At 38.4% G+C, this 12,362-nt stretch overlaps 2 protein-coding genes across 8 annotated transcripts in view; both read right to left on the bottom strand.

Moving 5' to 3' along the window:
• limk1a (LIM domain kinase 1a) overlaps positions 1-3,291 on the bottom strand; it is a 43,106-nt gene extending 39,815 nt beyond the window's left edge. The window contains exons 1-2 of the mRNA XM_077541590.1: positions 2,935-3,291; positions 732-831 (exon numbers count right to left, since the gene is read on the bottom strand). Of these exons, the coding sequence (XP_077397716.1) occupies positions 732-831; positions 2,935-2,992 (158 nt within the window). The 5' untranslated portion in view covers positions 2,993-3,291. The remainder of the gene's footprint in view (positions 1-731; positions 832-2,934) is intronic.
• A 967-nt stretch (positions 3,292-4,258) lies between these two features.
• elna (elastin a) overlaps positions 4,259-12,362 on the bottom strand; it is a 47,824-nt gene continuing 39,720 nt past the window's right edge. For 4 of the 7 annotated variants that reach the window (XM_077541685.1, XM_077541687.1, XM_077541686.1 and 1 more), the window contains 14 exons: positions 12,235-12,324; positions 12,113-12,148; positions 11,652-11,702; positions 11,202-11,228; positions 10,674-10,727; positions 10,348-10,395; positions 9,828-9,911; positions 9,653-9,709; positions 9,387-9,422; positions 9,071-9,139; positions 8,252-8,314; positions 7,454-7,489; positions 6,818-6,892; positions 4,259-5,623 (listed from right to left, as the gene is read on the bottom strand). In XM_077541685.1, the coding sequence (XP_077397811.1) occupies positions 5,574-5,623; positions 6,818-6,892; positions 7,454-7,489; positions 8,252-8,314; positions 9,071-9,139; positions 9,387-9,422; positions 9,653-9,709; positions 9,828-9,911; positions 10,348-10,395; positions 10,674-10,727; positions 11,202-11,228; positions 11,652-11,702; positions 12,113-12,148; positions 12,235-12,324 (776 nt within the window). In that variant the 3' untranslated portion in view covers positions 4,259-5,573. The remainder of the gene's footprint in view (positions 5,624-6,817; positions 6,893-7,453; positions 7,490-8,251; positions 8,315-9,070; positions 9,140-9,386; positions 9,423-9,652; positions 9,710-9,827; positions 9,912-10,347; positions 10,396-10,673; positions 10,728-11,201; positions 11,229-11,651; positions 11,703-12,112; positions 12,149-12,234; positions 12,325-12,362) is intronic. The other 3 variants (XM_077541688.1, XM_077541689.1, XM_077541690.1) reach the window with 3 other exon arrangements.

Raw genomic sequence — 12,362 nt, 5'->3', positions numbered from 1 at the left:
TCATTTCAAATAAGATAACGCCCAGGGGTTAAAATGAAAAAAAATAAATAGTTTGAGATGAACAAATATTCAAAATTTCATACACAAACATTTATTAAATGCTTTACTTTAACGCATGTAGTTATGTTTATTGCTCAAACACAACTTGTGCTAACTTTAACGTAACCGTCCGCTGTCAACTAAGGATCATCTGTGGTCAAAATTAATAGTGTGATTAAACTGCGATTTTTTTTGTGACTAATTAATTAGTTAACTTTGACAGCACTAATTTCTATGTGCATGACATGTTTCATGAGTCGATTTTTTCCCCACACATGCATTCATCATCACCCACACTCTCACGTGCGCTCAGGACGTACTGCACAAGCTACCGGCTACCGTCAGCCAAAGCGTCAAAATGGCTCCTCGTAGGCACACGTGGGCACCTTGCCGGACCGGCCATTAGCAGGCACACTAAAGCACTTTCGATAAATGCATTATCCCATTTGTCTTTTCAAAATACACATAAATCTCTCACACTGTAAAAAAAAAAAAAAAAAAAAAACTAATAAAAAAATGCTGTTTTTATAGAAAATACTGGCAGCTTTTGGTTGCTTTATAAATTCCCTCTTAAATCTACAGACATTTTTTTTTACAGCGCAAGTTGAACACAATCAATTGATTGTCCAATCAATATTTAGTGTACTCCATACACGCAGTCTAGCTCCCTGCCTGAACTGCATGTGCTGTACCTGAAGCAGACGGTGTGCCAGTCATTGTTGAGAGCCTGAAGATACTGGTCGTCGTAGATCCTCTGTTTGCACCCCGCGCACACGGGCAAACTTCCTCCGGCTGCAACCAAAGTCACATGCAAGGAGTAAGTGCCATGCAGTGTGGTTAGACGCCACTGCAAACAAGCCACCACGGAGATAAACAAACGTAGTTATCATCCTGTCATTTCATAGAAGCCCATTAGCTGCGTTAGGAAAGCTTATTCGGGCTTGCATTAAAAGAAATGCTGATGAAACCTTCAGTGGAAAGGTGGAGGAGGCAGAAGTAGGAGAAACAGACAGCAAGGCATTACAGCTCACTTAAGCACATTTTAAACTTAATCCATCTAAAAGCACCACGCACCCTTTTACATCTGAAGACATAAATGCATTGAGAGGCTGAGTAAGAGACGTTAGTGTACTGGATCATTATCAGTCAATACGGTGCTTTGTTATGGATAGTACGGGCCATAGTCTTAAGTTATACATGACATTAAAAACAAACTTTACATGAATTGAAGGGTACTTAATGGACACTTATGTAACAACATAGTAATTACTATATTGTTACATTTGCACTACATAGTAATCTATTCAGTGCAAATCTAACAATATAGTAATTTTAGTAAGCACAAGCTTAAAAAAGGTAGCATTATTACTATGAAAACAGGATTGTTATTACTGTAGTAATACATGTAATAGCAAAGTAATTACTAATAAACAAACATATAACGAGTTCATTATCAGTGAGTGCTCTTGTAACAACACAGTAAAGATGATGTATCGTCCTGACGTGATAGCATTGACAGAGTAGTGAGACTGGCCGTAACAACGTGGTAATTACCATCTAGTAGTGACTGCTAATGTCAACGTAATATGGTAATTACAGTTGAGCAAAATGGTAACAACTGTAATTACTGCTAAGTAAACCTGCAATGACAGCAATTACTACTAATACTCAGGAAACAACTTTGTAATGACTACTGTAATACAATTTTAATATTATTATTACAATTACAGCAGGCTACTAGCATCAAATAAACCAAAATATTTTCAGACAGTAGTGTGAGCTATTTAATCTTTGAATGGCCACTTCTGAAAACTTCCCATATACACACATTATTTACGTAATGGCTTGCTGTAGCATTGTAGTTTTATTGATCTTCTTGACAAGGAGAGCAATGCCAATGATGGCCGCTAATGTCTCTCCACTCCCCTTCCACCTCAGGTCTTCATTAATTCATATTTATCACCTTGTCTCTTTATTATGGAGCACTTCACTTGCTCATTATTGCGGACTCTGGTGTTTGCAACGGCCACTAAAAGACACTAAGGGCGCAGATAAAAGGCAAACAAATACACAATACACAATAGTGCAAACACTTTTTTTCTGACTCATATCTAAACATGCAAACACACAGTGACTTGCAGCAGTTCACTGCAACATCACGTGAGTCATCACATTCAAGTTAACCCAGCTTGTGTTGCGACTGCTCCAGGACAATGACTCTCTTTTTAAAAAATACAAAAATAAACAGACAATGTGGACCTTCGGATGGAAACTGACATTTTCATTAAAGCATTTAGATCAGTAGCTGCAGTCAAATATGGTGGTGGCAGCTGTGATGGCCTACAGGTAGCTTTGTTACTCCAGAGCCTGGTTGACCTGCAGCGATTAATGGAACAATGAAATTTGCTTTCTACCAGAAAATTCTGCAGGTGTTCGGCCATTAATTCACTGTACTAAGTCTCAAGTTGTCTCGAGTTATGTAACAAGACAATGACATTAAATAGAGATAGATAGATAGATAGATAGATAGATAGATAGATAGATAGATAGATAGATAGATAGATAGATAGATAGATGGATGTGTATTCAGCACAGAGGCAAGAAGAATATGCTTTACAAATGTACATTTAATGAGGAATGCGCATGACCTGGAGGTGAACACTTGCACGCAAGCATGACGAAGAAGGCAACATGGCCTCATTTAGACAACCATCTGGACGTGTAGCCTTACACGCTTAGTAAACACAACACATATTGGAAGAAAAGCAAACTACAGTGGGGGAAACCGCGAGACTTTTTTTTTTTTGCCCAAGAGCATCTCAATGCGAGAGTAAGTCCCGCCCGGGTGGTGTACTCGGGTGAAACATTCCAACCTCCCCTCTTTTTCTTCTTTACCTTCCTCTTCTCCCATGCGTTCGTCCTTCCAGGTGCAGCAGAACAGCATCAACCGCATTCACTCTCCGAGCAGAGAGCCAGGAGACTCTGGTGACGGATAACCGGTGCCCAAACACCTCGAGCCGGCGGTGTCCTAGCAGCAGCGGTTGGCTCTTTTTTTTTTCTTTTCTTTTTTCTCCCCTTCCTGCTGCCCGCTTCGGGTCTGCGCCTCTGCGGGGCTTCATTCAAGAGGGCAACGGACCAATCAAGCTGTTCGGCTGGCCACAAGATGACGCTGATTGGTGGAGCATAGTTGAGCCCTCCCTTTCTTGTTCAGCTGGGCACTGGTGGGCGGGACGTAGGGAAACTGCTGTTGGGACTGCTGGAAACATATTGCGGGTTTAATATTTAAACGTAACTAACTGATCAATGGACACGTGACACTATAATATAATCTAATATAATCTAATCTAATATAATATAATATAATATAATATAATATAATATAATATAATATAATATAATATAATATAATATAATATAATATAATATAATGCCTTTCATATTGGTTTATGAGGTAATGTTAAAATAGGATATCCCAGACATGTTTTCAAGATTACTCAAGTGAAAAAAAATAAAAATAAATAAAAGAAAATGGATAGACAATTGAAACACTCTCACACCTGCTATTAAAATCCTCTTTCACATCAAACTGAAGTGGTCTGTCATGCTCTCACACTTTATGCTGAAAAGCTATAATTTGTGCTCTCATTTAATAAACAGAAATGCTCCCACACAACACTAATTTGCCTTAATATTACAAGACATAATGTTTTTCTATATTAATATATACACAAGTAGATACACATGTAAGTGTTGATGGTAAGATTTCTAACAAGATTACTGTAGTGATGTTATACTCACCATTGCCCCCTCAAAAATCAGGTAACTTTCAGGAGGCTTAAATAATAGGCTGGAAAGTATGCTGTATTTTTTTTTTTTTATCCTTGAAGTATTTTTGATGAAAACATGTCAGTCTTCATATTAACACACCCAGCCGGTAACTATTTGAATATGTGAACAAAATTCATCATAGATCTACATCTCAATTCAGTTTTCCAAGGCGTGAAGATCGTATATTTGGCCTGCCGAGCGGTTCGGAATGCAGCCTGTGATCCCAGGTTTGATCCCCTCAACGAGCAGTCCTCCAGCCTTATGTAACGTCTGCACCACAGCTTGGTGCTTTATTACTTCCAGATGGTCCAAAAAGTAGGAGTTACCCAGCTGTGGCAAAGCGACGTCTTAATTTGTTTCACTATTGAAGAAGTTGCCAATGCTGTTGTTGTTTCTTAAAACACATTTTATTTAGTTACTTGATGATGCAAATACAATGGCAGGATATATTTATTCATGTGTGTGGAAACATTTTCTTTTAAAAAGTGCAAAACCACAATGTTCCTCCTTACAGAAATAGTTTTAAATAAAGATGCAGATGTATCCCACGGCATGTCTGACCCATTGAGGCTCAAAGTGCTCAGAGTGGACAAACCAATGCCAGCAACTTTCATATTAGTACAAAATACAGTACACAATTACAGAAAGAAAAAAACAGGGCCACTTGGCATCAGCACCCATGAACCTTTGGTCACTTAAGCTTTTCCTCTTTTTGTTTTTTCACTAAAGCAGCTCAAGTAAATGAACAATGGGGCTTGGATGCACCCATTAATTAAACAAAAGTGTTAATTTTGTACTACAATTCATGAATAAATGCGAAGGCTAAGTCTTACTGCATGTTCACACAATTATAATAACAATAAGATATGAGTTAGAAGCTTGAATGAACCTTATTACATAAATGTAAATAACTCCTGAAATGACATTTAGGGAAATAGCATCACAGAGCAAATGCGCAAAAAAGGAAATTTTCCAGAAATACACCGGAATAACAAAAGAATAAAAGGAAACAGCGTTTTCGAGAGGGACCTCAAGAAATCATATGTCGAAATTAGAAATGCTTGGGCAAACAGAATCAGCAAAAAAAAAAAAAAAAAAAAACTTTAACGTGAACAGATGGACTGGCTGGAGTCCCATTTCCCACTACTTCATACCCAATGGGGCTAAAAATAGCGGCGAGGAAGAAGGAGGCCCGAGACGATGTTGCGATTTGGCCACAAAAAGCAGCCTTCTCACGGCTCCGAGAGGTGGTGTGCTGCAACATTTCAGCTGGCCTTGTTTTCAGATTGAAACTGGTGCGCTCCAGTATCCTGCACATGTCACTTTTCAAGCAGTCTTTCTCTGTTGTCACCATATGTCCAAGCCACATGAAGAACACTCAGTTGCACAAGAATTAGCACAGGCTGACACACATTACACAGTATTTGAAGTACACTGGTGCATAAAAGGGGGAAATACAGTGAACTGAAGTTCACACATTTATGATTAAAGGCACTGTCAGCAATAAATGTCACATGAGGATTATTATTTTTTTCCTTTCTTTTTTTTTTTTAAATACAAAACTCTTGGTCGGTGGGTTTGCATAAGAGCAGACGAAGTCAAGTAAGTAAAAACAACATTGAATGTTTGTGTTCTAAAATGTACATTCTAGTTCATGCAGTAGCACCATGGTTTTCTTCAGGCCACGTTACATCTCAGGAGTACGTCTACTTCCTCCTGCCACAGTATTTGCCCTGGCATGCTGCTGCTGCTCCACCTGTAGAAAACAATCAGCATGCAAAGACAAACATGTTAGCATTAACAATCCTTTAAACCAGAACAGCATTTTGGTTGTGTTTTGGTGATTTCATGGTTTGTTTGTTTGTTTGTTTTTGTCCCATTGTAAACATTTGTAAAGTGAAGCATCTTAGAATGCTACTAAAAAATTCCCGCAATGCTCATAATTGTAAAACTAGAAAGAGTTTCAGCATTTATTTTCCTTTTGGGAAAAATGTTTTGAAATTGGAACAAATGGGAAATGAAAAAAGTATACATTCAGTGTCAACGCAGTTTCAAGTGGAAGTCAACCCCCCAAAATTTCTTGACAATATTAAGTTATATGCAGCCCCACTAATCTAAATACGGTATTTTGGTTAATATTGCATTAGTGGAATATGAGGTAAGCAGCAAAATCCAGCAGTTTTTAATCAATATTAGAAGGCGGCCATTTTGCCACTTGCTGTCGAGTGAAAATGACAGCACAGTTTCTAAGGTAATAACCAATCACAGCTCAGCCTCAGAAAACAGGTGAGCTGTGATTGGTCATTGGCTGACTCTGATGTCATCTTCATTCGACAGCAAGTGACAAATAGCCGCACCTTAGATGGATAAAAATGGCTGGATTTTGCTGCATAACTCGTAGTCCACAAATGTAATATTAATCAGAATGTCATGTTTAGACTAATGAGGTCACATATAACATATTATTGTTAAGAAATGTTTAAGGTTGACTCCCCGTTTAATGGTTGACTCTCAGGGTTTTAATTTTGTAACTGGCATAAATCCTGCGTGGCACAACTCTGTAAAAAAAAAAAAAAAAAAAAAAGAAGAATAAATTGAAAATTAATTAACACGTGCATGCCCTCAAGCAGCCAGTTGCCCTGTTTTAAATAATGAGATATTAACATTTGCATTTGTAATATTCTTTTTTTTTTTTTTGTAGCCAGCTTTGTAAAGTGTCCTTAGGTATCCAGAAGAACAGAACTTTTACTTAGCATTATTTTGAAGTCAAAGTGCCCTCGAGCTCGTATTGTGAACGTCACATGACCAAACCCACAAAACAAATGAGCACTGCGATGTCTGCATGACCCTATGCACTCTGAATAATGAGACAGATGTGCTAACCAGCCACATACAGTAGTACACATATATTGTAAATTCATGCTGCTTCTATGAAATGCCGGTTTGTTACCTCTGTAGGCTCCTCCACCTCCCGCACCACCCAGAAAGCCTTGCAATGGATTCCCAATATACTTGGCTGCTTTAGCTGCAAAAAGAAAGAGGAAGGAATAAATAAACCATAAATATACGACTGATTGATTTGACAGCATAACGAGATTGGTTGGGATCTTGTGGGGAATTTGGATATTGATATTTTGTGACTCGTGTTGATGATGGCGAGACTGACTGAAAAATAACCATGGTAATGACTGGCTGAAGATGACAAGTCAGTTGGCAGTTAAAGCACTCAAAATACAAAATGATATGATTAGCATTGGCACCATGAACGGTACAGTGCAGGCCAATATGGTTGGTTGCATCTGCCCCCAACGCTGTAAAACATTAATCCAGCAAACTAAGAAAGCAGGCGTGGCTCTCCTTGAAATAATCCCACCAGCAATAATCTCCAGTCTTCATGAAAATGCAGATTATCATACATTCACACACTGCGCCATCTGCGCTGTTGAACATACACACAGTGCACTGACTTCCTATGTCATCCAGATAATCTGGTATTCATCAGAGAGGGGGATTGGAAAATGAATTGAGGTGCTGACATTGCCATCATATACTGTAGTTGTCATCATCATAAATGGTTGTCAGGTACCTTGTTGAGGAGTCAGTGGGGCTGGGACGTAACCACCTGTGGACAGGCAGGGAAAAAAAGATGGTGAATTTGCCTCATGTTAAAGGAGATTAGGATTTTTCTTCCTGCTCGGTAGCCGGTAGTGAGCAGGATTTAACAAATACTAATTAAAATAAGATTAGATAAATAAGAAGGAAGGGCATGTTCACAACTTAATTTAAAGGGGCATGATGCAACTTAAGATTCAATTGGATTGTTAAAATAGCCATATTTTTCACCCACACATGTTTTAAGAATTGTATAATGGACACGAGGGCACTACTGTAGCACAATGACTGTTGCCCCTATTTTCCTGTAAAGTGAAATAATGTTGGCGCGGTCGGGCACGAAACTTTAACTTTTGCTCTGAGCATGATGTCATGCTCATGATCCTGGCCTTGCGCGTTGCTGGCGTCCATTCCGCGTTTCGCCAGAGGGGCCGCAAATGTGCAAAAACTCTGAATGCTGCATCATGGGCCTTTCAGTGTATTTTTGCTTATACTTGATATTTTTGACATTTTCATGTGTATCAAGGATGTGTTTACCGTGGCCTCCCTTCCTGTAGGTGGTGCTAAACAGCATAAGGACTGGCTATCCAACAATCAAGATACAGGAGCCTTTACATTTTTGTGCTACCTGAAAGATAATTTTGATCTCTTTTTGGATTTCCATCCTGGCACAGTACATGCATATATGTTGAGATTGTAATTAGACATGTTGGGCAAGACCTACCATGCTACATACAGTACAATACATTACACAAATTGAGGTTGTCCTCACCTGGCTGAGGCTGATATCCTCCTGCTCCACCGCCACCACCACCACCACCAAGATTTCCATAACCTATTCAGATAATAAAAACAGCTCAAGTGAACAATCCGTTATGGAGAAATGTTGTACATAAATAACATATTGCGATTTGCTTATCATCTGGTTATCTCAACTGAACTCAATAACCCGAGTCAAGTTCGTTCTGGTGTACTTTTGCTAAATTACATCAGGAGTGTCCTGGCTTTGGCGTTATCTTAAAGAGTCGCACTTTGATGCTGTGCAGCGAGCTGAGTGCAACAGTAATCACAGTCCGATGGGAAATGATGCCATGCACTTGGTCCAAACTGTAAACCACTGCAATGTGACCTCATTTCAGTGAGCGTCAAAGGGTTAATTAACTGTGAATTTTATTTTTTTCTCTGATCCCCCCCACAAAAAAGAATCACGATAATAACAACAGAAATTAAACAAAGAATTATGTATTTTAAAAAATGAAATGCATGAGGTTAATCTTTTCTGCAAATCACTACCGCATTATGGCTTTAATTAGGTCATTAAGTTTGCACTATTTTTTTTTCTCCACTTTTTTTTTTTTTAACTTAACACTGATGAACTTCACTAAGGACAATTTATACCAGCATAGCCATCATTACCTGATTAACAATATAGTGGAGTTTTTATTTTATTTACTCATCAATTAAATATTTTAGGAAATACGTTGATTCATGTTTTTATGATTACGCTGACAATTACAGTATAAGTGTATTTCCTTAACAGCAGCACAAAATGTTTTAGAATTAGGATACAAGGTGCTAGTATAAAAGCTACCTGGTTTGGGGGCTTTAGCTCCTCCCCCGGCACCACCCAGTCCGACTGCAGAGGGATACGGCACTCCACCTGTGGAAAAAAAAGAGACTTGGTTCAGTTACTATGAAAATGTATAAAATGCTTGCAGCATCATTTACGCTCTTCATTTTACTGGCTTGCCACCCATTAAAAAGACTTATCAGTTCCCTGCACAGGAAATGCCAAAGTGACGACTTCTTCCTCATGACCAACCGTCACTTCAGTCACTGGGCAGAACATTGTTTGTTTTTGTTGATTCATAAACGTGCAATAACGCTTCCTCTCCTTTCATACATACCCTGTCCATACCCACGTTGATATGGACTGTATCCCACTGAATCGTGATGACACAAAAAAAGGGGCATTATTGTCCGGCAAGTTGACCAACCTTGCGCAGTAATGTGTTTGTGACTCCCTTGCATAATGAAGGCAGTTTTTCCTCATCAGATTATTGTTATTATTATTATCAATTAAACTTGCCTTTCTTGCACTGTATACATGCACACGCACACAAAAAAAACATATTTGACGCTAAACTAAACAGTACACAATATGATATCTAACCTTGATAGCCTCCTGCTGCCAGTGGGATTCCTGCTCCACCTCCTGCTCCCCCTATGACTATGAGAGGGAAAGAGAGGCAAATAAACAGTCAATAGAGATACAGTATTCTACAATGTTCTTGAAAAACTAAATAAGTAATCAATTTCAGATTTTTTTTAATTGCATGTATACACACATGGAGGTTTCAAGGGCTTTGCCCCAGGTAGCACTGCAGCTCCAGTTCCAGGTCCAATGCCAGTTCCTCCAGCCCCATAAGGAACTATAAAATAGAAAAGAACAGAATAAGTATTTATAGTATATTATAAAAATGTTTAGTTAAGTAATACCACACTGTAAACTGTACATCACAACTACTGCAGCAAAACAATATAAATGCAGAGAACTATTGCACATTAACACAAGAAGTGAAAAGAAGGCAATTAAGTGTGATGATTATACAGTAGGCAATACACAGAAATACCATGTCATATATGAAATATGAATAATATTAAAGTCAAAACAAAATTATTAGTGAACATTTGACTATAATTCAGAGTACAGTGATGTACTGTAAATAAGGATATGTATTTTAACTCAATTACTGAATATGACTCATTTACTCACACAGGAATGGTGACAAGTTGGTGACGGTATCTTACAACAACAATAACAATAGCGCCATATATTTGAAGTAATATACAAAATGGGTAACTTGCCGCCATAAGGATAACCTGCTCCGCCTTGAACAACTCCTGTTCCAGTGCCTGAGGAGCAGAAGAATAGTAAGAAATGCATAAATCTATTTAATCTGAAGATGTTTTGTAATGAGTATTTTATGAGTAATTACAATTAATGCTGTTTTCAAAGAAATGGAGGAATGAGGAATTAAGTGTTTACTGATTTTGTTAAAATGCCTGAAAAAGTTTCATATACATTTGTGGACCAAACAAATTTTTGTGTTGTTATTATAATAGTAGGATATAGTTATGTGTAATGTATTTGCAGAAATTGTACAAAAACTGTATTTATAGATTTTTGGTACCTTGCGGAAGTGGTTTTGGTGCCTTGCCCGCTGTGCCATCACCAATACCGACACCTGAAACCAGTAAAGACCTCAAGTCCGAGCTGTTTTCTTTGTCTATGTCTCCACCATGTGGACAAACGTATGTACTGCAACTACTAAACAAAGTACAACACAACCTCCAAGTTTCTATGCCCCCTCCAGCAATAGGACAAATTGGGGACTGGAGACTGGGGAATTGTTCTCTGGTGCATTTTACTGTTACATTAAATTATGTTATATATAAGCACCATCCATTATAATGCTGCCTTCAAAGCAGTGACTCTTGAGGCAGTGACGGTGCATGATCATGATTGCTGTAATGTATTCCTTTTTTCGATTTCGTTTTAACCATGTATTGTATGAATATTCAGGAAATTGTGATTTCTAGTTTTCACATGAACATTTGTTGACTCGATCAAATATGAGATGTTCAAGAAGTGTGATAGAGGCCATGTTCTGAGAGTCATGATAAAAAGGATAAATAAATGAGAGATGGTTCACACTTACCAGTTGGACTTTGACCTTTGGCACCAGCTAAAAGATAGACATTGACATAGTTAATCGCAAGCATGAAATATGGCCATGATTAAGGTGCATTTTCAGAAAAAAAAAACCAATGAAAAAAAACAACGAAAAAAAAAACAGTGTTCAAGCTATGGGATACACATGGTGGTGTAGTATTCATGAATTTGCTGTATATCTGTCAACTAGGACGGTACTGTATGTGACTAAGGAAGAGAGAGTTAAAAAAAAAAAAAAAAAAAGTCAAGCCAACATTGCAGTATTCTACAGCAGAGGCGCCTCAGCTCCAGTTGCAATCTGGAACGGTGCGCCACATTCTACTGTCACAAACGCACCAAAAACTCCTGCTGTAGAATTTTAAAGGTAGACAATGCAGTTGATGAATAAGGAAAGGTTGCAAGCAAACAAACAAAAACAAACAAACGATTGTCTTACTGGGCTGCGGGAGCTCTGTGGCCTTGCCATTTGTGTCAATAGGTGTGGGGTCTGCCAAAAGAAAGGGAGCACAGGTGGTTTGACCAGAAAAGTTAGATAGCTGGGAGGCTGTAAGCTAAAGGTGGTAAATAGCTGGGAGAAGAAGCAACAAAAGGTGGATGTGTTATGCATGTGTGAAAATAGGATTTATGACTGGTAGCTGGTGACACCAGCAAGACCAGCACAAAAACAAAACAAAACAAAACAAAATAAAACAAAACAAAACAAAACAAAACAAAACAAAACAAAACAAAACAAAACAAAGCTAGATTATGCTGGTGAGCATCATTGAAACTGTTTGCTGTTTTGTTTTGGGGTTTTTTCTCCCCAGCAGGGCTGATTATAAAAACCTGGAAGTTGGGGCACTTGTAAGTCAACGTACCACTTTAAGTCTATAAGAGGGAAATGTCATTTTACAGTACCTGGAATGGGAGTTCCAGAAGGACCTACATCCTTTGCTATAGAAATCATAACAAGAAAACTGGTGAAAATTTGTTCAAAGATGCTCATGTGAGAAAATAAGTGACCATCCTCTGCGCCTTACCTGGCTTTCCAGCAACGGTTACGCCGGTGCCACTAACTGCAGTGTGTGGTGTCGCTCCTGGCAATACAAGACCCACTCCTGAAACTGCACCTACAAAAAAAAAAAACAAAAAAAAAAAAAAGGAACCG

This window comes from Festucalex cinctus, chromosome 13, assembly GCF_051991245.1.
Source record: "Festucalex cinctus isolate MCC-2025b chromosome 13, RoL_Fcin_1.0, whole genome shotgun sequence".
Taxonomy (NCBI): Eukaryota; Metazoa; Chordata; class Actinopteri; order Syngnathiformes; family Syngnathidae; genus Festucalex; species Festucalex cinctus.
Note: the sequence above shows the minus strand (reverse complement) of the source record. Positions and strands in the feature narration are given on the sequence as shown.